We start from the raw sequence: 26,261 nt of genomic DNA, 5'->3' as shown, positions 1-26,261 counted from the left end.
CACATATCACCATTGATCAGTTCATTTTATTTTCACGTTTATTTCTATTTAAGGTACAATCAATATGAAAGGCCAACAGTAGTACAACATAGGCAAAAGTGGTGATCACCCAGCATCACCAGTCAATATGGTTACATTATAAATACAAGGGGGGAAAATTAAACTCTAATGAAGACTGCATAGGGACTCGTGGATCTGACAAAACTAATTGTTTATTAACATATAAGGCATTAATAAATTTGGCATAGAAAAATAGCTTAATGATGTATTTTGTTGAGAATGCTGAAGCACTTGTGATGTTGGAATTTTTATTCCTTAATTGAAGATAGTTTGTTTTGCTTTTTCTGTTTATTTTAAACGTGATAAAATAACCAATAACTCTTAAATTTCAGTAGTTTAGTTCAGTAAATGTATAAGGAATAGCTAGTGCATACTGTCCTTACTGCCAGTCTAGTCAGTACAGGGTATTTAGGTTTTCCTTTGCTCTTTATTCACTACCCTATAGTATAGTCATTTGTATTAAGTGCCTTCTTTATGCAAGGCATTGGGTTAGGGCCCTGTAATCCATTACTGACCATGGTTTATTTTACTAGTAATAGATCATAATATAATCTTAGATTTGGGAAATCCTATTTTTTTTTTAATTTACCAAGACTAAGTTATATCAGATACTCTAGGGGCTCATAAATTTGTCACACAGGGATTTTTGTTCTGACCTCTTCCTGAAGCAAGACAATGGACAAAAAAGCCAACAGCTAGCTGAAGGCTGCCTGCCAGTTTTTGAGAAATGGGAAGTGAGGAGAAGGAGTGGGGAAGTGAGGAAGGTTGAGATCCAGGTCAGCCATAACTCCTATCAGGGAATTGAGGCAGCAAAGATTTTAACTGATACATAGGCTATTTATCATCAAAGTATAGAGTAGGACATAGAACAAGTAAGTTTTGGAGTCCATCTTCTGGTGCCCTGGAAGCAGGCTTTTTTTTCTTGAATTTTTGAAAAAGGTGATTTGGAGTCTGACCTGCCTAGTGAACAAAGCTTAATGAAAATCTCAGTCATTCACTCTCCACTCCACCCCTACTGCACTATAGTAACTTTAGCTCACCTGTAGTCGTTATTTCTGGAGCAGATGACTAATGTCAGCCCATTACAAATTTTGTGAAAAATAAAATCAGGACACGAACGAGAAACTACATATTTGCTAAAGGTGTTTGGTTAGCCCTCAGTTTTAAAGTTATAGCACCATATGTAGAAAGCAGGTATTTGTGGGAGGTGAAAGTAGCCCACATGACTAAAAACTTTCAAAGGCACTTTATGGATATAAAACTCTGCAAATAAAATATTAAAAAAATTAACATTTTCAACTTTTTTCTTGTACATGGCTCATTTGGTTTTTGAAAGTGTTTAGCTTTAGTGGAAAACAGTGTACTTTTAGCATTTCTTTTATCCCAGTGCATATAACTTAGAATTAATCTTATTCAAGATAATGATTTTGAAAAGGTGAACATCTCCTAAAATGTGTGAAAACAGACATAAAACATATACTTTTAAGAAGTTATAATGCAAAGTAAAGCTATATAATTGTCAGGGCAACTGAGGCTTAAAATTTTGTCAAGTGGGCTACATTATCAGACGAGATTTTCTCTGTGTGTGTGTGATGAAAATTTTAGTCTTTAGGAATAGGGGCCACCAAATCTTCAGTTTGCTTTTCCTTCTCCATGGAACTTAATAGTTTTGCAAATTTCAGGTTGTTAGAGTGCTTCCTTAGAACACCACAATTGTGACTGCATCCTCTTAACATCAATCGTTTCCAAGCACCTGAAAAGGTAAGGAGGCATCTGGCCACATCCTCTGAAGTGCAGCAATAATGTGATATATTTCTCCAGGTTTTGTGTTTTTTTGTTCTTACAAACATCTCCACACAAATATGCTAAAATAAAAAAGACAACAGTTAATTTATATTGGCAATTTTTTTTTCTTTTTTTTTTTTTTTCTTTTTTTGCTGAGGCAATTGGGGTTAAATGACTTGCCCAGGGTCATGCAGATAGGAAGTGTTGTCTGAGGCCAGATTTTGTATATTGGGAATTTTTCAACTGAGAGTTTGTTGGTCAGTCACATGCATATATACAGTTGATTTGTGTTGTCTCTTTTTCTTTTGGAAATCTATGAGGTTATTTTTTTGTTTTTTAGGGTTTTTTTACACCATTTGAGTGGGAGAACAGGGCTTTCCATCGGGCTTTCTGAAAGTTTGAATACCAAGGTAGTTTACTTCATTCCCTCAAGGGCTATAACCCACTGTGGGCCTAACAGAAGCCATCTTGTTTTTCCCGTTAGGGGAAATTACTTCAATCTCATTACTCAGCCAGAAATTATTTTGCTAGCATGACTTCTAGATAGTTGGATCCCATGCATGACATGTAGGATGGTTGGTTGCCAGTATTCTGGTCATTTAGAGGGAAGCTGAGTGCTTAAACAGTGGCGAAAGATTGGAGGACTTATGACCCTGAAGACATGATGTGATCTGGTAATATTGCAGCTTTTAACTAGTTTGGGGAGAGGAGACAGACATTGCCGAGGGGAAAAAAAAAACAAAACTATTGGATGTCCTAACAGCCCTTCCTCCTTCATCAGTCCTTGCAACTTGTTGCAATTGGTCACTGCAACATATTGCAGCAAGGTGCATCTCAGAGTAGGTATCTTTCTTTCAAACAAGTACAAGTGAAGTGAATTAAGCTAGTCCTTAATAACATGGGCATTCATTGGATGAACTTCAAGGGTCCCCACCCCACAGAAAGTTTCTCTGAGAGATTAGGAAAAGAGGTCCAAGAGCTTGCTGAGTTTCTGGAACTAGACTGAAAATGTTCTTTTCCAAAATATGGGTGCCCTGGGAGTGCATAGGGAACCTGTCCTGATGTTAAATACATTAAAAGGATGCCTTTAAACTGAATGGAAATACCTTGACTATAATTTTGCTAATTATCTCAATGAACTAAATGAACAATGGAAATAGTTAGACATCCAGATTGAGAACTATCTACCCTTCTGCTTATATACAGCAACTTGAAGGGATGGGACTGATTTTGGTTACGTGACCATTGTTAACCAGTCACAAGGCCCTTGGGTACTCAGTATTCGAAGGATACTTTGAACCTGTCCACAATCTTATTCAGAGTCGGATTGGGACCTTGAACTTTGATGCTGCCATTCTCCCTAAGAACTCAGAAATCACCTACAGTTTTACTTAAGGCTCACTGCATGAGGTCAGACCTGGTGAGACTCAGGAGGCAATCAGGCCTGGGGAATCAGAAGAACATAGCCATGGAGCCTGCACTGTAGAGATTACCTGCAATCATCTCCTCCAGTGCTGATCACATATTTATCGTCATGAGAGAACCGGATGTTGGTCACGTGGGCTGAATGACCAAAGTAACGCTTGTGTTTGGCCTGTAGATGAAAGTCGACACCAAGAAAATTGGGTCAGAGTATTGCAATATCACTGTCCCTCCCAGCAGTCACAAATCCCTCAAAGCCACCTAATAGCATCTCCCCCACTTTATGCCAATTTCCCAAACAACCTATGTTATCACTTGTTCTTCTCTGACTTCCTTCCATACTCTAGGCCTTCTGTTCCCTTTTCTACTTTATGCCCCATTTATATATATTTACTTAGCTGACCTCTATTCAAGTAAAATTTCCACCCTTTACCCTATAAGTCTACTCTCTCTCTCCCTCTCCCTCCCTCCTCTCTCTCCTTCCCTTCCCTTCTCTTCTCTCTCTTTCTTTCTCTCTCTCTCTCTCTCTTTCTCTCTCTCTCTCTCTCTCTCTCTCTCTCTCTCTCATTGACCTCCTTATTCAAATAAAATTTCCACCCTTTATCCTAGAAAGTCTGCTTTCTATGATTGTGTGGATATGAATAGTTTCCAAAGCACAATTGAGCAAAAGCTATTTTTGTGGCCTCCAGGATCTTACAAAACACCATCTAAGTTTAGTTATTGTCTCATCTCATGGCTATAGGGGGATGGACCAGAACACTAACGGGTGTATATTCAGTGTAAGGAGCTGCTATTGCCCTGGAAGCTCTGGCTTTTAATTAATTAGACTCCTGATTGATCTCTCATTCTCCACCCTTCCACCTCTGCCCGTGAACATTTCCCACTCCTTACCATGGCTTGGACACCAAAGGTACTAAATGCTAAAAGCACAGGATTGGTCAACTAGTTAATAGGCCTATGGGCACCAAGGAATTTGGGGAAAATATTACCCAGCATAGGCAGCTACATTCCAATGAAGACTCACAAATTTTTCTGTACATGGAAAATCAAAGAGTTTCACCAGCCCAAAGTCATCTCCAGTGGCAACATTCAGGCCAGCGTGGGTTACACAGGCACAGTTGACATCAGCCTTATCTGCATTTCGGGGCCAGATCCCAATGACTTCATCTCCTAGAATGCTATTCCAATCAGAAAATATGAAATGGAAATGGGGATTGGGAAGACGGGAATAAATTTCCTAAATCCCTTAGGGGATAGCAAAGCAAGAGGAAGAGGGAAGCATCTTTTTATCACAGAACCTTTTTACCTCATGCATGCTTTATATTAACTTTATTTCCCAGAGGTCTGTGAAATTTTCTGTTCAGTTCTGGCCAATTTTCCTTTTCCTTCTTTGTTTTTGCTAATGTAGCACTGTAGAAAACAATACTTTCCTCTTATCTCTTCTTCATTAACTAACATCCTTGATCTCTGCACAATACATTTCCTTTTGATTATTCTCCTAAATGGTTTCTCCACATGCTAAATAAAACACTAATGTTCTAAAGCTAGCACTCTGCCTCCAATCCCCTATCACCTATATATGGATGTTTATTGTTTTTTCAGTTGTGTGTGACTCTCACCCTATTAAGGATTTTCTTGGCAGAAATAATAGAATGGTTTGCCATTTTCTCCTCCAACTCATTTCATGTATGAAGAAACTTGAGGCAAATAGGGTTTGCCCAGGGTCACACAGCTAAGTAGGTCAGATTTGAACTCAGGAAGCTATCTTCCTGATTCCAAACCCAGCACTTTATCTAGTGTGTCCCCATATAGGCTAGACCCTTAAAATTAGATCTTAAAAGGAAAAATGTAGAAAAATACCGAAAGTGAAATTTATTATAGATTATACCCAGACTTTATATTCATGTTAAGAAGAAAGTTCTATTTTTTGAGTCAACATGGTAATTCTAGTCCCTTTTCTCCCAGGTCCACCATCAATTGGGTTAGCAAGAGACCTTTAGTGGGTTCCAGGTCCTTGGATTTATTAGTAGAAGTTCAGTTTAAGTTGGAGGGGAGTTATTTCCCCTGACATCAGTAAAGGGAATAAGAGATTTCCTGTAAAAGTGGATTTTTGAAGAGTGAATTCTCATTTAAAAATTCTGGGCAAGTTCAGAGTTAAGGATCCTAACTGAACCTGTACTACTCAGTCCCAGAATCTCCTTTAAATAAGTATAAATAAGGCAGCAAAATCCGAGACAGGAATACATTTTGATGTTTTTCCTTGGAGGATTTGCTTTGAATTACCTTGTCCAGGTGGCCCAGGTGATATTCTCAATAACTGAAGCATCAGTCACCTGCTTTCCCAGTGGGACTTCATGGACCTGACGCTTATAAGAGCCTGTTGAAACCTGCAAATGAATGGCAACTCATGGTGACCAGTTTTATCTTGCCTGAGAGGATATTGCCTCATAGTGCATTTTCCTCAAAATACCCACCCATCCTTAGCAATAGTTGGGGCCATCCCAAGAGCTCATTTCATCATCCCAGGCTAATTTGGAGCTAAGAGCTGTGCAGCTAATTCAGAGAGCTAAGTGTTTAGGTCTGGGTATAGACACTACATCTGGCCTCTCAGGGGTGATAAAAGCTATCACCCACTCTCACTTTCCTACTCACTTCCTGTGTTAGTAATTCTAATAATAAAAGTAACTAGCCTTTATATGTGTGTGTATATATAGTATTTTATTTTTATAAGTTTTTATTTTATTTTAAAATTAAATTTAATCAAAATTAATTTTTATTTTTATTAAAATACATTTTATTATATTTTTATTGTATTTTTTTTCCAAATAAATGCATATAGTTTTCAATATTCATCTTTTCAAAACCTTATGTCCCAGATTTTTCTCTCTTTCCCCCTTCCCCTCAGACAACAAACAATTGATATAGATTAAACATGTGTATTTCTTCTAAACATATTTCCATATTCATCATGCTACCCCCCTACACAAAATCGGATCAAAATGGAAAAAAACAAAATAAAAAAACCCAAGCAAACAATTTTAAAAAGTGAAAATATATAGTTTTAAAATTTGCAAAGCTATTTACAAACATCTCATTTGATCCTCATAATAACCCTGGGTGCTATTATCCTAATTTTATAGTTGAGAAAATTAAGGCAGACAGAAAGGTTAAGTAATTTGCCCAAAGTTACATAGCTAGAAAGTATCTAAGGCAGGATTTGAATGCAGGGCTTCCTGACTTCAATCCTAGCACTCTATCCATATGCCATTTAGCTAAAGTTAGGGCACCTAACTTGGGAAATATGAGCTTGTTTTTAAAATATTTAGATAACTATTCCACTCTAATTATTTTCCTCTGAAATCTTATGTATTTGGTTTTATACATTTAAAAACAATTCTGAGAAGTCCATGGGCTTTACCAAACTGTCCATGACTCTAAAGAGATTAATAGCCCCCAACTCTAGTGCTTCCAGTAAATATATGTTGAGCACCTACTGTGTTGAAAACTCTGCTCAGGACAATGATGAAAATAAAAGCCATGTCTCCCAGCAAAAGAGATGACTTTTCTCATTGAGAATATGTGATTTGAATTATTCAGAGAGCATTTTGTATGGGAGAAAATTTGATTTTCAGATTCTTTGCCTCTTCTGGGAAAATCTGAACTCTTTTCCCATTGTGGACAAATCAAAAAGATACCATTTTTTCTCCCTTGTGCAATGGATGTTGCCAATCCAGGTCACTGGGGGACTCCTACTTTTTGCTGAAGATGTAAATGATCCAACCAGATTCTTTTTCCAGCTTTTCATTCAGTGCCTTTAAGAACACTACTATGTAATATCCCTGGGCACGGTGGTACATGCGTGTAGTCCCTGTACAACTTGAGGCTGATGGATCACTTCAGCTCGAGTTCTAAGCTTCACTGTGCTAAGGTTATTAGGGGTCTGTGCTAGGACTGGCACCATATTGGTAGCTGAGTACATGGGTCCAGGTCAAGAAATGGAGAAGATCCAGGTTTTGGTGCTGATTAGTAGTAGAATGGGGCTCATGAGTGTACACTGCATTTCCAGCCTGGATGACACATAGGGAGACCCAATCTAAAAAAAAAACAATTTTTTTTTTTTAAATAGAGGTATTCAAAATGGATCAGTAAAAATGATCATAGTCTTCTAGTAAAGGCTGGAGAATTGGTTCTGTAGGTGATTTTTGTTTTCAGTATAAGTTGGATTTGATGACTTCTGAAGTCCCTTTTAAATGAGATTCTTTATAATTGATCCTATTATGTTATTCTATAAAATGTTCAGCGACTTCCACTTGAAATAAGGTATATATTCTGTAAGGTGCTCAAAATTCTTTACATTTTATACCACTCGACCAGGCAGCCTGATATAGAGGAAAGAATACTGAAATTGGAGTCAGATATTCCACTTTGCATAAATTGGACAATCACTTAACCTGTCTGGGTCTTTGATCGTTCAGTTATAAAATGAAGGTGATGGACCAGATAATATTCAAGGTTCCTTCCAGCTTGAAATTCTAGGATCTAACTTCTCCTACTTTATCTCCCCAAACTGGGCTGTCTCTCTCTAATCTCAAACTTGCAAATTCATTTTCATTTTTCCTGTCTCACTACCTTCATAGCTCTCCTTCTTCACTGTGACTTTAATTCCCCCCCCCCCATTTTTCCATTCCATCCCCCTTACCCTGGCCCCACATCCCTACCTTCAAGGACTCCTCAACAAACTCCTGAAAAAGAAAGACTCTTTCCTTCCCCCACCCCAGCGCCGTCCAGCAATCCTTGCCCAGAGGACCTCTGGATTACCTCTGATAGCCTTTGTACAAGCTGTATATGCCCCATGCTTAGAATGTGTTTCCTCCTCCTCTTAGAATGTCAGGCTTCCTTCAAAGCTAACCTTCATGCTCCATTAAGTTGTTAATGCGCTCTCTGCACTTATCTTGTGTTAACGTTTACATGTTATATCTCCATTACATTGTGAACTCCTTGAATGCAAAAACTAGTTTTTGTTTTAATTTTTTTCCCTTTGGGTTCCCATCACCTAGCAGAGTGCCCAATCACATAATATTCTTAATTAAAATGTCGAACTGAATTGAAAAAAAGATAATTTCCTGTATTGGTAGGAGTTTCTTCCCATGGGATTTTCCCATTACTATTGAAATCATTAGCCAATCCAATCCTATCCTCTCAAAACAATCCAATCTTCTCCAATTCTCTTCTCTCCAATCCTCTCCTGTCCTGTCCTGTCCTGTCCTGTCCTGTCCTGTCCTGTCCTTGTCCAATTCTATCCAATCCAACCCAATTCTATCCTATTCTATCCAAGCTTATAACCTTGACTAATTAATATTAGACACCTAATAGCCATCTGATTGGGCCAAGTCACTTCACCTTTTTCAATCTCAATTTCTTCATTTGTAAATTGGAATGATAATAGTTTCAACTTTACACGATTGTCATGAAGAGAAAATGAGATAATTTACGTAAAAAATCTGTGAACTTTAAAATGCTATTTAAATGCTAACTATTATTAATGTTTCATACAATTGAAATAAACTTAATTCAACTAAAACATACCTGGATGTATTTGCTGTCAGCTGAGAAATCCATCTGAATAACAAAGCTTGGGATGTCTTTGCAATATCCAATTCGGTTCAAGTTTGTGCCTTGGGTGAGGTCATAGAAGTCCACAGTATGCTCTGATGAACCCACAGCTAAGAAGTGGTTGTCTGGACTCATTCTAGAAGAAATAAACCAAGGGCATATTCAATGGATAATAAAAATCCAGAGAATAGTTTTTAATTGGTTTTGAAAAGAAATACATAATCTGCTCTCACTTTGATCTGACAGATTTACTTATAAATTAAATCTACCATGGGATTCTCTGACCTCACAGGCAACAAGATCTCATCTCAAAATAATTTGTGGTCAGTCCTTTCCTATATTCCTTACTCACAGTTATGGGATCACTGATATAGGTCTGCAAGAGGCCTTAGATCTTTTTAATTACTTTATTCCTAATGATTCCATCATCTCCATTCAAATCTTAAAATTCAATTACCTGCCATTTTTACAAAAAAAAAAAAAAACAAAAACAAAACCAAAACCAAAACACTGGTTTACCAACCCGCCTTTGTCTTGGCTGAAGTAGAGGAAAAAATAAAGATGATTCAAATGTAGTTCCATAGTAATAAAGAGAACATTTATATAGTCTTGGATGATATTGTTATCTAAGTAATTATGTTTGTTTCAACCAACTCAGCAGACATTATGAAATTCAATTCAAGTACATTTATAGTTTTGTTCTTTTTCTTTTTTTTTTAAACCAGTGATAGCATAAGACCCCTAGAAGCATCCATTCAATGGCTAGAGGAAAGGTTTGAGTGACAACTGAGTACTTTTAGATGCCCTCTTCTATTGGCCAGGGCTTGTTGAGTCCCCAGTAAGTGGAGTGCCCACCATGACACCCATTAACACCTGATATCCTGAATAGCTGATTTCCGATCTCTTTTTTTCCCCCAGACTTTCAGGCTGTTCACCAATAAGATGACAAATTCTCCATTCTTCATGCCAATGGCCACCATATCTCCATCAGGGCTGTAGGCAGCACATCTAGCTGCATGTCCCAAGTTGACCTTGTTCAGAAGTTTCTGCAGAGACATAAGGAACCCTGTTTAAAAATCATAAAACTTCTTCAGTTGGTCATTCAAGGAAAATGCAATGGCTAGACCTACCTAGCTGTGATAACCCACAGGCATAGATGTCTTACAGAAAACTGTGGCTTAGCTATGTAGTAAGTTTTTGTTTGATAATAAGTGTCCCCACACCAGTGGGCAACCATGAATGTGTTCTAGCTACTGGTTTCTGATCTCCCACTGAACAGTCAACTCCACAAAGGCAGGAATTCTCTTCTACCCAATTTTTCCATTTCCCTTAGCACTCAGTGTAGTGTTTTGTCCCATGGCAGGGGCTTAATAAATGATGAATGATGACTGTCTGCCACATAGTAGGCACTTAAATAGCTGTTGATTAATTGAGTGATAAACATATACGTGAATAAATTCTAGGTATTCATTCTAATACACAGAAGCAGCTGGGTGGAACAGAGCACAGTGCACTGGGCCTGGAGTCAGGAAGGCGTAAGTTCAAATCTTGCCTTAGACGTTTACTTGCTGTGTGTAATGTTAGGTAAGAAGTCACTTAACATTTACCTTTAATTTTCTCATCTGTAAAATTGGGATAATAATAGCACATACCTCCAGGGGTCATTGTGAGATAAAATGAGAAAATATTTGTAAAAGCATGTTGCAAATGTTAAAGCACTATATAAATGATAGCTATTAATGTTGTGTATATTAAATATTTATTATAGTTTCTTCCAGAAACATGACCTAAAGATATAACTGTGGCAAACAGAACGGTTTTTAGAGGCTTAACTTAAATTCTACCTGTGGAATTCCAGGCCAGATTTCTTCCTTCTTTAACCCTTTACAATACTAGGAATACAAATTACATCATTTAGTATATAATGATGCTCTTCTGAATTGTTCCCTAATTGTTTTATATGTGGAAATCTTTCTTCCTTACTCAATGATAATATCTTGGAGGGAAGTGATTGCATTATGCTCTTACATCCCTTACAGAACTTAACATAGTGTATAATCTCCAGACCCCTTTCTGGTCGCCTTATTCTTTGAGTGAAACTCTTTTTTAATTCTTTACATAATGCAATTTTGTTCCACAACTCATTGCCATACTACAGTACTTTTTGCATGGTTACAAATCTCTTCCAGGAGCCTCTGCAATGTTCTGGGCTTGATGCAACTAGTAGTCTGTCATACACTGACAGGAACATCTGGAGGATTTCACCATCTATAAGGAAACCCAACTTAATTTGGACTCTGTGCTGGGTCTCCTTTATGGCAGATCAGAAACCGTCTTTGTTTTTGTATATATATTTCTAGCACTAAGTATAGTGCTATATATACATATATATATATATATAGCATATATTAAGTGCCTAATAAATGCTTTTTCATTTATTCATTTATCCAAGCCAGTAATAAAAATATTGACCTTTTTAATGTCAAATGCAGACTCTTGGGGTAGTCCATTTGTCATCATTACACAGACTATTTTTTTTAAACTACATCCTAAATGTAGTTGTGTTTTTAAAATATAAGGGACATTTTTAAATCTAAAGAAGTAAAAGGTAAAAAGGACTACTATTCCTTTATGGAGAAGGCATTGGTATCACTCAAACACATCCCAGTCAAAGGAATTACCCCCTTGATGGGGTTTGGCACTGGAACAATTTCTGAAATTAGTCCCATTTGGAAAAGGAAGCAGCATCACTCACTTTATCTGCCAGGTCCCAGATCCTGGCTGTACCATCATTGCTGGCTGAGATGAAAATATCCTTGGTAGGATGAGTGGCCAGACCCCAGATCTCCCCTTCCATGTGTCCATCAATCAACATGTTGGAAGCAGCATTTTTTTCACCAACTTCAATTATTTCTCCATCTTTGGTTCCCACTAAAATTTTCCCCTGTTGAAGTAAAAATGAAGCTAATGTAAACTTGAGGAAATATAATAAATATCTATAATATTAAAAGAGAAAGTTAGGATTCCCTTTCTTCTCCCTACATCTATCTCAACTACTCATAGTGGCTTTCAAAACAACCAAAAATCTACTAGTCTTTATTATTTACTATCTTCTTTGTCTTGTTAAAACATTTTTCATCCATTCATTTCACTCATTGATAGCTCATGTAGCATATTTCAACTTCCTACTACCACTAAGTCATTCTATTTCCTTGTTTTCCCCTCATTTCCCAAACATTCAATTTAATTTGATTTAATTCAATGCAACATTTATTAAGTGCCTCCTATGATTCAGCAAAGCACTGAGTTAAGAAAGCAAGGCCTCTCCCATCAGAGAGCTGAGGTTCCAGAAGAGGAGATAAAAAAAAGAATCAAATAATTATAATGTAAATTAGGGATAGATTAAGTGCTAAGGGGAGATATAATATGTAATAAGTGTTTTGAGAAGGGAAAGATTGCTTTTGCTAAGCATAGAGGGTAAACTTTAGAATTGGGTTTGGAAGGAGAATAGGAGACAGGTTGATGGAAAGAGAGAAAGTATGAAATGGGCTTGATTAATTCAGAAAATTGTGATTAGAGTAGTTTAATTCTTACCAAAGAGATCCCTATTTTTATTAGGGATATAAATGGTGGGAACCTTGAGAGGAAGTGATCACTACATCTTAAAAGTTTTTGATAGATAAGGGAAGAAAGCTAGGAATATTCTGGTATATGTGTCTTAGATTTTGGGAAAGTAGATTTCAAAGCATTCAGAGAAAGATTTGGAAAGATCTCATGGATTACACAAATGCTGGCATCTTAAGGTTTTGCAAAGTGCTTTACAGATATTACTTTTTTTAAAAAATCATCCTAACAACACTAGATGGTAGGCTGTTATCCCCATTTTACAGATGAGGAAATGGTGACAAACAGAAATTAAATAACTTGCCCAGGATCATACAACTAACAAGTATCCAAGGATTGGAATCATTTCATCCTGACTCCAGGTCCAGTAAGCTCTCTATCCACAGTGCTATCCAGTAGTCTCAGTGGAGGGGCTAAATGACTTCCCCAGTGTCCTTTAGCTAGGAGTAAGATTTGAATCCAAGTTTTGCTCCTATTTTCTCTATTAATAATAAATTATAGGTCTAGACACTACATAATAAATATGTAGGAAGCAGCTAGCTGATTTTAGTAAGAGAACTACTATCTTTAATAAGAACCAAGAGAAGTGAATGTCATTGTCAAACATTTTTGAATGATAATGGAGACATGTTGCAAAATTGGATAAAGGTAAGCATTGCCCAGACTTTCAAAAAACAGAACAAATAATCTTCAAACTACAGGCCAATGAACTTAACTTTTATTCCTGGCAGAATTCTAGAACAAAGAAACTAGTTATTAGAAGCTAGAAAAAGAAACAATGGTCACAAAGAACTAGCATAATTTGATCAAGAATAGGTCATGATGCCTAGTTTCCTTTTTTCATTAGGTTTCTAAACTAGTACTATAGATGCAATGGGAATGGATGAAGTGGTCGATGGAAATGTTGTAGTTTATCTAGAATTTCAGTTTGATGTAAGGAAAAAATTTCTGACAATCTGAGTTATTCTACAATGAAATATGTTGCCTTTTTCTCATTTATGGGATGTCTGTATGTGAATGTAGAGGAAATTTTTCTTTTACAGGTGAGTTGGAGTAGATGGCCACTGAGCTAACTTTTATGGCCACTGAGCTAACTTTTGTGACAAGTCATGATTATGTGATAATAGAGAACCTAAAAGGGAAGAATGGGAATCTGGTTTGGATCCAGATTGTAAAGAGTGTTAAGTGCCAAACTAAGGAGTCTGGGATTTTTATTTGTGTCACTTGATTACACTTGTATCTTCTGCCTGTATATATGTTCACTGTATCAAGGAGAAAGGAGAATGCTATCATAATCTTTAAGAAGTTTTCCAGGTAAAAAGATAAGGCAGGATTCTTATTGTAAAGGTTTCTTTCTTTTTATATTCCAACAACATCTAGTTTACAAATTAATATACAATGGGTGTTCCACATAACTGACTAGTTAAAAATTATTCTTCTTCCTATTGCCATCCTAAGGACAGAAAAGCATTAGTCAAGGAAGCTGATTCAACTGCCTACCACTACCACCATACCAATTTTTTTTTTTTTTTTGCTACTTCAGAACATCATAGGTCCAAGCTTTTGGTGCTAATTTACTTTCCCCCCTAGTGTTATCTATTATAAATATAGCACCATTCCTCTTCCCCAAGCCACTTATTCTTAAGTTCTTGAAATTTCACTTGACCAGAGAAACTCTGGCCAAAAAGCTACAGACCATTGACCTGGAGAGTACACTCAGTAGGTCAAAGACCTAGTTCTTAATTTTATCAGATTTTAGGTCAAGCTAAAGTGTTGTCATTGTTGTTGTGTGGTGAAATTAAGTATAAAATTGGCCCCTAGATTTGCCGTAAGACAAAATCATGAATTGCTTATTAATTCAGAAATACAGAAATAGAAAGGACTGTCCTGGGAGTCAGATGGAACTGACTAGATCTGCCACTATCTAGCCATAATATTTCCTCGTTCATAAAATGAGGACATTGAATCTCTCAAGTCTTTTTTAGATAAGAGATCATATATTCCCATATATATTTAGAAAAATTATAAACATTTTCTTGACTTTCTTCTTTTTGAATGATAACACAATCATTTGTAACTAATACAATAAATACAATCTTTACTGAGAAGTTTATGAGTGTTTTGTGAGGCTCATCTGTCTTCCCCTATTCTTCCCTAATTATTTATTTGCCTATAAGAACAAAATATGTCTGTTTTGAGATGAAAAGTTCCAAATTCTTTTATATACCATAGCCATCTTCCCTTTCTAAGTTATGGGTTGATTACCTACATTTGAATGTAGGTAAGCTCTGATCCTCACTTGCTTAGTCCTGCTTTTTCCCTAAGCTCAGTGGGAGGACTTGAGAAGAAGGGAAAGGCAGGTGATTTCTACTTACTTTGCCTCTACACACTGAGCGTACACATTCCACCAGCTGCCCGGTTTCTAGCTGAAATGCTCGGCAGCGCTTCATCTCCTGGTCCCACAGTTTCACAGCTCCTCCTTCTTTGGTCCTAAAAGGGAATAGGCAGGCATATGGTGAATAAGACCCTCATCCCTACTCCATTTTCCATTCTCTTTACCAATCATTTCAGCAAATGTACAACCAATTTTTATCCAGCTAATGTTGGATAAATAATTGGTATGTCTGGAAAACCATCGTCAAGTTTTTCTGTGGGATTTGCTTTGCCATTCATGGTTCATGTCTCTTTTAAATTACCATGTAACTGTCTAAGACATGATTTGAATTTAAATCATCTGACTTCAAATAATGATATTCTGTATTTTGAGAGAAGGAAAAAAAAAGTGATCTTGAGAATCACACTATGGCCTCTCCTAAATCCTGTCCTCTCCATAGTTTCTTACCCTTGAAAGAGCTCCAACAGGGAGCATATTGTAAATACTAAAAAAATTCCATTTGCTTCAGGAATCCTCAATGTCTTTCAGGACCCTTTTAAATTAGGCATTCTGCTCTTCACTCAACTGTCTAGATTTGGGGTTTCTGAAGCCAAACTGCCCTGATGCTTTTCTTCTCTTACATCATCATGGATCATTTGATCTAGGAAGCTCTTGGAGAATAGCAGGGACAAATCTCCTTCCTGAACATGAGAGATGGGAGAATTAATATGTAAGCATTCTTCCAGAGAAAATCCACACTTCAGAGGAAGAGAAGTTATTGGCAACTCTCTTCTCAGAGATAGAGAAAAATGGTATAATAGAAAATATTAGAAAATATATAGCTTACGGTCTCTCCTTTCCACCAGTGACTATCAGTCCATCTCGAAGAGTTGTATACATTGTAAAGACTGGGCCTGTATGAGCTTTGGCCACCAGCCTAATAAGAAAATGGTCCTTCCAGACATAGACATCTCCATTTATGGCGCCAGTGAAAGTGAGATTGTTCTGGAAGAAAAACAAATGAATAATTTTCAGTGCCAGAAATGGGCATGATGCCTTGAATAGATACTTTCCTCATCTGCTTGGCTTCTGTAACAAAACAGAGCTATTTATAAGCAAATGCAAAAGGAAAAAAAAAGTTCAACTTTTGAGCATCTGTCATAATAAAGGCAAATAAGTAATAGATGCAGATCATCCTGAATTATGTATAACACAGAAATTCTTTGGGTTTGATTTTGAAATACACTGCACATTTGCTCATTTTCATTCATCTATTTTGCTAATGATAGTTTCTTTTTTCCAGATTTCCATTAAAATGAATTTTCCTCCCATGAGTATATTGTACTGCTAACAGGAGAGGAAGACTCAGATACATGCTAGAGGGCAGGGAAAATCATTTTTGAGAATCAACATTTTCAGTGGATGATCTACGAAGTAAATTATTCACCCCTGGATCATCCAAAAAATGACCACAATCAACAACAAAGCATCAGCTGGCTGGAGTATCACATCAGTCCCAATCTCACCTATGCTACGGAAAGGTAGTAATTGTGCCCCAACTGGTTGGATAGACTGATTCAGGACAGGAACGATATTCCCAAGGGTTATGGATTAGACCGATCCTGGTTCAGAGGAGGAAATCATTTCCCCAGCATATCTTTTTATATCTTTCTTAATTGCTAGCTCAAAGAACTTAAGCACCCTGGTTTGTTAGGCTGTAGTGATCAAAAGATATGATTTTTTATAGATCTGGAGTTGGAAGAGACCTCAGAGACCATTCAATCTAACCACCTTGTGCTACATATGAGGAAACTGATAATCTGTTAGTCCGTCACACAGGTGGTAAGTTTCTAAGGTGAGACTTGATCCCAGGTACGCTGATTCCAGAGCCACTAGCAAATCCAGGTTTGGAAGCAGAGGTAAAGGAAAAAAACCCTTTGGCTTGGGCAGAATTTCCTGTGCGGGAGAGGTACAATTAGAAGGTTTGGATATGTCTCCTGTTTACAGGGCTATTTCTTCCCAGTCGCACCCCCCAAGAGTGTCGTGTTTGAACTTACAGCACCAAAGGCCACAGAGAGCATGGTCTGCATTTTGGCACCTTCCATGGATCCAATCACTCCTTTCTTATACAGCAGGGCACTGCCAGCCAGTGTCCAGAACTTCATGTGCTTGACTCCCACTGATACAAATTGTGTGTCAGAGTCTGGACGGAATTCCACCACAAATATCCGTTCGAGATGACCCCCTCGGCTGGCAACTCTGGCACCTGCATTCATAAGAAATATCAGCTAAGTTGGTTTCTCAACCCTCTTTACTAGAAAATCTTACCATCTGTTGCTTTTACTTTTTAAAACAGTTGTGAAGGAAATTTCCTCAAGAATATCAAGATCTTTCTATACTAGTATATATACTAGTAACTGTGTTTCTAATATTTAGCATATGTTTATAACCAAAAGGCCAGAGATTTAATTTATCTAAAGAGGAAATGCTATTTCACCAATTATAATACTATTAAAATAATACCTAACATTTTTATCCCTTACTATGTGCCAGGCACTGTTCTAAGTACTTTACAAATATCTCACTTGATGGTAATAACAAGACTAGGAGGAAAGTACCATTATTATCCCTATTTTTATAGCTGAGAAAACTGAAGCAAATCAAGATTAAATGGCTTGCCCAGGGTCACACAGTAACTATCCAGCTTTGGATTTAAATTCAAATCTTTCTGCCTCCAAGCCTAGGACTCTATGCTGTCCAGCTGTCCTGAAACCATTCTAATAATAACAACAATAATAGCTTGCTAATAATAGTTATCATAGTTAACTATTTAATATAACATTTATGTGGCATTTTTGCTAGCTATTATTATTATTAAGGTTTGCAAAGAACTTTATGTTATTGTAGATCTTCATAACACCCTGGGAATTAGGGTTATTGTTATCCCCACTTTATGATGAGAAAACCAAATGAAGTTAAGTGACTTCTTCAGAATCCTGCTGCAGTTAAGTGTCTAACCAGAATCTAATATAAAGTCAAAATAATTCTAGCTCTAATCTGGAATTTAAGCTTGTGTTGGAGCTAAAAAGACAGTTATTTTCTTTGCTTTTTCCTTTGCTCTGATTTTTCTGTGTGATGTTGAAATGGTTATTTTACTTCACTAGTTCTTACCCAGGAAATAGAAGCTGACAGTCTTCCTCACTCAGAGTTACTGAGAGTGAAAAGAACACACAGCCTTTACTTTACCTTCTTGCCAACGCCAGACTGTGATCGTATGCTCAGGGTCTACTCCTACTGACACCAGGAGCTTGCCAGTAGCACTGAAGTTGATATAATTAACCCCTTTTGCATGGAAACATCGAAGCATGGAAAGTGTCTGCTTGCTCATTGCATCCCATATGTGGATTGAAGGCGTTGTTCCTGAGAATCAAAGAAAGTACAATAAAGAATTAAGGTTAAAGAAATTTCAAGTTACCTGTTGGTTTAAAATTATGTAGAAACCTCTTTCTTTTCAAAAAGACTAATTTAGGGGCAATCAAAATTTCTTATTGGGCTCAAGAAGTCAATAGCTATTAAATGTCTGGAATAATTAGAAGAAAATGGAAAAACATCTTGCTCTGGAGACAGATAACTATGTAAATGACAAACATTCATACAAAGAGTACAGTACAAAGAAACAATCTGAGATAGCACGTGGTTTGTATCTTCAATTCATCTTGATACAACCAGAAGACATAAAAGGTTGAAAGGGTTTTGCTGTATGGATGAAAACTACTCATAGATGAAACAGCCTTACCTGGGATTTCCACAATATCACCTGCATTGTGTGAGCAATGGCAATGAGGAAGCACCAAGGGAAAACAATAGCTAAAATAAGTCATATTTCTAATACTGAAGCACTCAACACCAGCATCAGAAAGCACAAAATTAAATTGTAAATGGACATGAGCTCAATGAAAACAAGCAGGAATATTGGTGAACTAAGCCAAAAACATTATCTTTGAAGTGACCAAGTAAAAAAAAAAAATTAGAAGAACAAATGTGAGTCAAGTCCACATTTGTAGTTGGTGGGTTCCCAGGGCACAGCTGTGTCAGGAACACTGATTTCAGAGATTCACACTGAATCCATTCTTATCTCTATCCCCCAGAACCCTAGCAAACAGTGTATTATAACTATGTCACCATTGCCAATGGAATATCATAGGTTTGCATGTCTTATCAATCTTTCATTTCATATCTTGGGTCTGTTTGGATGGGGTTGAGAAATGTTCCACATATGTTCTTTGGATAAGAAGTAATATATTTATTGTGGATCCTTCAAATCACCAACCATCCAGAAAACACACTTAAGTAAAATGTTCAAAATCAATAACCTCATCAAAAAAAGAAAGAATAAAAGGGGAAATGACAACGATCAGATTCCAAATATGAAATGAATAAAATCTATGATTTCCAATAAATCAGTGTCCCTGATCATTTGGGAATATAGAATTTCTTAGTTAATACAGAGAATCTCCTACCTATTTGGCTGGTGGCTACCACATTTTTATACTTAGGATGTTGGTTTACGGTCAAACAGAGAATGTCATCCGTGTGTTCCAGATAGAAACTCTGACTTCCTAGAAAAAAGAAAGAAAAGACTTAATAGAAACACAAAAGACATTTTTTAGAACTATTTCCAAAAAGATCATTTTTTTTGGTATCGCTAGAATTGACTGTGTAAAAATGTGAAGCTTCAGATAATGTTCTCCAAACATAGCTCAAAAGAAGAGATATGAGAGGCTACTCTGGGCTTATTTCTTTGTAAAGGCAGAAAGTCCATAGATGTCATATACTGCACATGTATTGATTGATCGTCCTGATTTTTTTCTCTTCTTTTTCTTTAAAAATTCTATTTGCTGTCTGAGATGACTCTCAAGGAGGAGGGAGGAGGGAATATGTAGGGGGAAAACTCTGATCGTACAAAAAGCAAAAGATATCAATAAAATTTAATTTTAAAATATTATATTTTCATTTATAAGTGGTCTACTAGAGAATCAATGAATTAATCAACAAGTATTTATTAAAACTCTTCATAACCTGGCTCCTTCCTATTTTCCAATCCTTTTTATTTAGTCAATTTTCAGGCATGTCTGACTTTTCATTAATCCTATCAGACTTGTTTGTCATTGTTGCAGGGTTTTTTTTGTTGTTGTTGTTGTTGTTGTTTTGTTTTTTGTTTTTTGGAGTGATTTACCATTTCCTTCTCCAACTCATTTTTTAGATGAAGAAACTGAGATAAACTGGGTGAAGTGATTTGCCCAAAACCCAAGAAGATGAGTCTTCCTCACTCCAGGCCCAGCATCCTATTCACTGTGCCACCCAGACATTTCTAATGTTCTGAAGGCTAATTACAGTAGCCCATTGCATCACTTACAGCGTCAAGTACTTCTTTATCAGGTTTACACTAGCTTCCTTGGTATTCCTCACACAAGATCCAATTTCTGACTCTAGGCCTTTTCCCTGGTGGTTCCCTCATGCCTAATCTTCTTCCTCATATTTAGCTCTTGGTTTTTCTGGCTTCCATTGTAGTGTAGATAAATTCCCACCTGGTACAGGCATTTACCCTTATTCCCCTTATTGTTAATATCTTCTCTTGAATATTATCTCAATTTATCTGTCTATATCTTGTTTGTGCATATTTATTTGCTTGTCTCCTTTTGAGATTGTTTGTTTCTTGAGAGCAAGAATTATTTTTGCCTTTCCTTGAAGTCTTATCTTTTAGCATTGTGCTCAAAATACAGTAGGTGTTTGATAAGTATTTATTTACTTGTCTTGATTTGACTTTCCAGGTACTCTCTACCTTATTGGAGACACAAAGACAGAAATAAAAGAGTACTTGCTCTCAAAAAGAACCTGCATTTCTGTTGGAGTAAACACACACACACACACACATACACACACACACAATATTAATATAAACTTGGAATCTTCTGCATTCTAGTCATTGGGGAATATGTACTCTTTTTTCTGGATGGGAAACAATTTTTTTTTTCAATTTCTTTCTGCTTTATGATCTTGATCTTAAACATAGAGAACAAGGGTTTCCAAAATATGAAGTACTTGAACACTTCTCTAGCTTCAGGAATTTTGGGCTCAAGCTCCCCATTTTTTCTTTTTTTTATTATAGCTTTTTATTTACAAAATATATGCATAGGTAATTTTTCAGCATCAACAGTTGCAAATCCTTTTGTTCCAACTTTTTCCCTCCTTCCCTCCACCCCTTCCCCCAGATGGCAGGTTGACCAATATATGTTAAATATGTTAAAGTATAAGTTAAATTCAATACCATATCTTTTTTTTAAGGATTGATATTTCCGATCATTTTCCTATGCTAAGCAAAACTGATCATTAATTTACCATTTATCAGATACAAAAAGATGCCTGCAAAGGAAAATGTAGGAAATCAGGGGAAGGAGTCAGTTGACTACAACTAATTAATCCTTCCTTATTGCTGAGAAGGCAATATAGTGAAAAGAGCATTGGGATCAATCCATAATATTAGGGTTCATCACTCTCAAAGATTCCAGTAGAACCTAATGGTTCCTCCCTCCTGGGGGTTGTATACAGCAAGAGTTGACTTGAACCAAGACTAAAGGCAGAAAGAGGATTTAATACCTAGAAAATAGCTCTGAATATATTGCAAGAGAAAACAGGTGGGATAAACTTGGAACAAAAAGGAAAGATACAAAGAAATATTTAGCTAGAGGTAATTTGTTAAATTTCCATGACAATAAAAAATAGGAAAACCATAAAAATATTTCTGAAAATGCCTGTGTTTTATATTATGAAGGCTTGGATTCCTAGTAAATTCTGAATTTCCAAGGCTGGGCCCCATTTTTAATTACCTGTAGAAAGGTTCTGAACTATGCCTGCTGCTGCAGTGTGGAAGATTATATCGGCACCATCATTAAGGTAATGCAGGTTATTACGACAATCAAATCCTCTGTAGCCAAATACGTGATCTAAAGCCAGCTCCTATATTTGTAGACAAAACAGAGAGGCACCAGAGAACAGAAAAATAAAACAAATGAATAAAATAAAACAAGTAAAAATGCAAGTATGCGTCAAGAATTGTTTGGTGGACAGTTTAGAGTATCAATCAGTAAAATTACTTCATTCTTGATCAGTTTGGGAGAAAATGAAGGGTATCATTTTGCCTTCTATAATGTTACAGTTTATTGGTTAAAGTGCAAAATGTCTTTTGGGATTTTTAAACAAATCAAATTTTCTTCCTGTTCTGATTTAATGTCACATGCAATATCCACAGTTTTTAAGTAAAAGGATCATGGTGTTAACTTACAGGGGTGCTCAGAATATTCTGACAAACAGAACAGAAAAATATTGTAAATGCCATCTTGATTTTTCAGCTGAGAACTTAGCCTGAATAGATTTTCACTTAAAGGACAGTAGCTATGGTTACAATTCTCTGCCTTTTTCATGCAGACAAGCAAATGCTCTAAGTCCCTAAGACAACATATATCAAAAATAAGAGCAAAACAACTGAAGCCCCTCACCTCAACCAGTTTCTTTTTTTTGGTGATATTATTCTTCTGAAGTTTCTCTGGCTGGGGAGCTGCCCTGCTCACTGGTGGCCTAAAACAGACATTGGCCAAGATAAGCACCATGGTTAGCAATGGACTTTTAGAGATCTTCACATTTAAGATCACTATCTGTGGCAAGTGGGGCCTTTTAAGATCACTTGTCCAGATCATTTATCTTCTCCCTTTCTCTTTCATTTGGACTTCTTCCTTTTTCTATAGTAGGAATAATTTCAAACAATGTTAATGGTGGCAGCATAAGCTTGAATGATTTCCCCTTACCTAAGCTACTCACTAGAAAGGGAAATATTTTAAGGTAACCTCTGTTCCTTTTTTTTTTTCCTTTCTTTTTCTGAGGCAATTAGAGTTAAGTGACTTGCCTAGGGTCACACAGCTAGGAATTGTTAAGTATCTGAGGCCAGATTTGAACTCAGGTACTCTTGGCTTCAAGGCTGGTGCTCTATCTACTACATCAACTAGCTGCCCCCCTGTTCCTTATTTCTTGAAGGTCAAATAGTATATCATAGAAGCCAGAAAGAATGAATGCAGTTTTCAAAGGCTATTGATTTAAGACTAAATAGGGAGTTGACAGATCATGGAGAGACTCTGGCTTCCTTTTAGCAGAGCATACCTGAATAGACACCACATTTTTCTATTACCTACTATCTACATATCAACATATAGACACACTCTGTTTCTAGGAAGTCTCAAAACTCCAATTTCTATTCTTAACCACCTATTTTAGGGGTAATGGCATAGGTTTAAGTGAGATCCAGTCACTGGAATTTTAAGAACTAAGTATTTATAGAACATGGATAAAATTCTAATCATCCAAAAAGGCAAAGAGGATTTTTTTTAGAAGTCCTGGTTATAGTTAGTTATATGGAACACAGATGATTTTATTCTATAAAGAATATGCCACCGAAGAGATCAAAATTTGCTGTATCAAACATCTAGGCTAAAAATTCATTATCTGTGCTCTATAGAAAGCTCAGAATGTTATAATTGGTAGAGTTCAAAGAAGGTACTCAATTCATTCCACAAAATTGCTAAAAAAAAAATAACAAATCCAAAATGTTCTTTTAGCTCTGTCCCATATCACATAATTACAGACAAAGTCAAGCCGTTTGTTAGCACTCCTGAAAAGCTATTTTATTCATCCATTTGGAGGATAAAATTTCATCTAAAAAATATTGACAGATTCTGTAATGTTATTTGCTCATGATCAACTATGGATTTCTTAAAAAGTATACCTTTTAAATATGTTATGTAAATATATCCTAGTCTAATGTAGATATTTCCTAAAATTCATTTCTACAATGATACAGAAAAATGAAAGATACAAATGTGAAATCAGCTTATTATGTATTCACTAAATATATCAGTTAACTAGACTTGTGATATGTGAAAAGAAAATATTACCTGGATCCCCTTGTAAGCAGCAAACAAAGCCAAATGAGAAACTTAGTACAGTATAGAGGAGCATTGGCAAATCATTTTATTCATGCACAAGCATTTTTCAAGGGAACAGACATTCCTGTGTGGCACAAACCATGCTTTTCAAGCATGCCAGCAAAGGACTAAAACAGAAACGAAAGAGTGCACCAGTCTACAAATGCAGAAAGCTCCTACCCTGGCGTCACTGGGCAAACTCTGCACTAAAGCGCCTACAGAATAGGGAGAAAAAAGGAAGCTCTGTCAATGCTTCCCACACACTTTACGTGAAGTTACTAACGCCTCCTATGGACTTGGCTATTTTTGTGTGTGCCATCGACAAATTGTTGTTGCCAGAAACATAATAGCATCCTCCTGAATGTGGTGGAGAGTTTGGTACAATGGATGTTTTGTTTTCAATTCAAATCTAACTCATAATTTAGCCTAATAATTTTCAGTGTTTACTAATAGGCCAACTTGCTTGCTGGAACAGTTTGGCATTTTTTTTCCCACTGGGGAAAACAAGACACCTTTATTTTCTCCGAAACTATTCAATCAAAACAGATTACGTAATCTTCAGTGATAATTGGACCAAATGGTACTATAGTAACCAACAAATAATGGGTGGAAAACAATTCTCTGCACAACTACATTCCCAGCTCACGTCTCTGGTAACTAAATTGAGGGAAATCAGGATGTTGGGGCATGCCATTTCACACAGTTAGACATTTCCTCTCTCCACATTAATTGTCCCTTCCCATGACGCCTGCTCTTTTTTCTGTTTTAGTAGAACTTTCAAATGAAATTCCTGGGTTTTACTCTTTTGCCTAAGAATGTTTAAGTATGGGTAAAAGCAAGCCAGGGATTGTGATGAGAGCAAGAGGACAATATGGTTATGGCATGGTTCATAAAGAATCATTTGCTATAAAACACATGGTTTATTTTCAAGAAACACACAGGCTATGGATATATATATATATTCATATATATGTATGTGTATATATACATATATAATCTATACAGAAAGAATATGCATACAAGCACAAATATTATTTATTTATATATACATAGGCGTATATATACACTCAAAAGCATTCAATGCATTTTCACCTTTATATTCATTTAAAAAAACTGAAATGTAAAGCAATATCAGAAAGTTTTTCTTCTTTTTTTCACAAGCATATGATCAAAGCTATATTGCTTCCAAACTGAAGATGAAAGGGGCAAGGGGAAGAGACCTGCATTGTAGCAAATTAAGCAAATTATAAGTAATTACTCTTTAGGACTTTTTCTTCATGAAAACTTAGTACTGGAAATTCATAGAAAACCTGAGCTTTTCCAGTGTACTATTAATACTTACTTGACAATTCCCTGCCTCCAAAGGAAAGCAAGTTAAAACATAATACAAGTATTAAAGCCTTCTTTCCGGTTATCCATAAAACTTCAAACACTGGGCACTAAGAATTATTCAGTGGTACTAAATCTTTCCAGATTTAGACTCCACCAGAGATGTGGTCTTGTAAAAAGCTAATCTTGGTGGGTAATAGTAGAGTAAGGGACAATTCACTCAACTTAAATCAATGAACTTTTTATAGTTAGTTGATTGCTTTAAATGCCACACAGGGCAAGAGGTAGTAGAACAATATGCTCACTTATGGTACATAAATGGCAAAAGTGCACAAAAGGAGCAAGAATTATGATGAAGGATGAAGAATGGAAGAATGAAAGAGAGAAGGAAAGAAGGAAAGAAAAAAAGAAGAAAGAAAGAAAGAGAAAAAGGAAGGAAGGCAGGAAGGAAGGAAAGGGAAGGGAAGGGGGAGGAAGAAAGGAAGGAAAGAGGAAGAAAACAGAGGAAGAAAGGAAAGAAGGAAAAAAGAAGGAAGAAAGGAGGACTTTACAGGGGAAATAGTGAATCTCTGAGAGGGGAAGGAAGAAAAGGATGTGAAAAAAGAATTATTTCATCAAATATTCAGGATAAGAAAGATAAAGATCTTAGAAAGAGAAAAACTCTGGGAAGATTAGAAGAAAATTGAAAAAGGTATGTAAATCATAGAAAATACAAGAAGTAGTAGGCAAAAGTTAGGTACAGGCCACTTGGGGACTAATTCTATATTTTGCCCTATGCTTTATGTATTGTTGTATTTCATCAATGTAATTCATCATTCTGGCTCAGGATAGGAAAATGCAGCCTATACAAATGAGTGAGTGGCACTCTTAAAACCCCAGGGTACAAAGAGGCAATGTTCCTGTGGTTTCTGTAGCCCCCACACAGGGCATGAAGAACTGGATGGCATAATACTAGAGCAAAGGCATGTGCATAGTTGAGGTGCTATTGATGCCCAAAAATGCTATTGCTAACCATAAAACTT

General features: G+C 36.4%; 1 protein-coding gene across 1 annotated transcript in view; it reads right to left on the bottom strand.

Moving 5' to 3' along the window:
• Positions 1-632: 632 nt before the first annotated feature.
• EML6 (EMAP like 6) overlaps positions 633-26,261 on the bottom strand; it is a 286,173-nt gene continuing 260,544 nt past the window's right edge. The window contains exons 29-42 of the mRNA XM_031950479.1: positions 22,435-22,513; positions 21,766-21,895; positions 19,399-19,497; positions 18,125-18,298; positions 16,936-17,144; positions 15,726-15,883; positions 14,880-14,994; positions 11,636-11,824; positions 9,754-9,926; positions 8,854-9,016; positions 5,551-5,654; positions 4,292-4,445; positions 3,339-3,439; positions 633-1,925 (exon numbers count right to left, since the gene is read on the bottom strand). Of these exons, the coding sequence (XP_031806339.1) occupies positions 1,901-1,925; positions 3,339-3,439; positions 4,292-4,445; positions 5,551-5,654; positions 8,854-9,016; positions 9,754-9,926; positions 11,636-11,824; positions 14,880-14,994; positions 15,726-15,883; positions 16,936-17,144; positions 18,125-18,298; positions 19,399-19,497; positions 21,766-21,895; positions 22,435-22,513 (1,873 nt within the window). The 3' untranslated portion in view covers positions 633-1,900. The remainder of the gene's footprint in view (positions 1,926-3,338; positions 3,440-4,291; positions 4,446-5,550; positions 5,655-8,853; positions 9,017-9,753; positions 9,927-11,635; positions 11,825-14,879; positions 14,995-15,725; positions 15,884-16,935; positions 17,145-18,124; positions 18,299-19,398; positions 19,498-21,765; positions 21,896-22,434; positions 22,514-26,261) is intronic.

The sequence above is a fragment of the Sarcophilus harrisii genome, chromosome 2 (assembly GCF_902635505.1).
Source record: "Sarcophilus harrisii chromosome 2, mSarHar1.11, whole genome shotgun sequence".
In the NCBI taxonomy this organism is placed as follows: domain Eukaryota; kingdom Metazoa; phylum Chordata; class Mammalia; order Dasyuromorphia; family Dasyuridae; genus Sarcophilus; species Sarcophilus harrisii.
The sequence above is the reverse complement of the archived record's forward strand: the minus strand, read 5'-3'. Positions and strand labels throughout refer to the sequence as shown.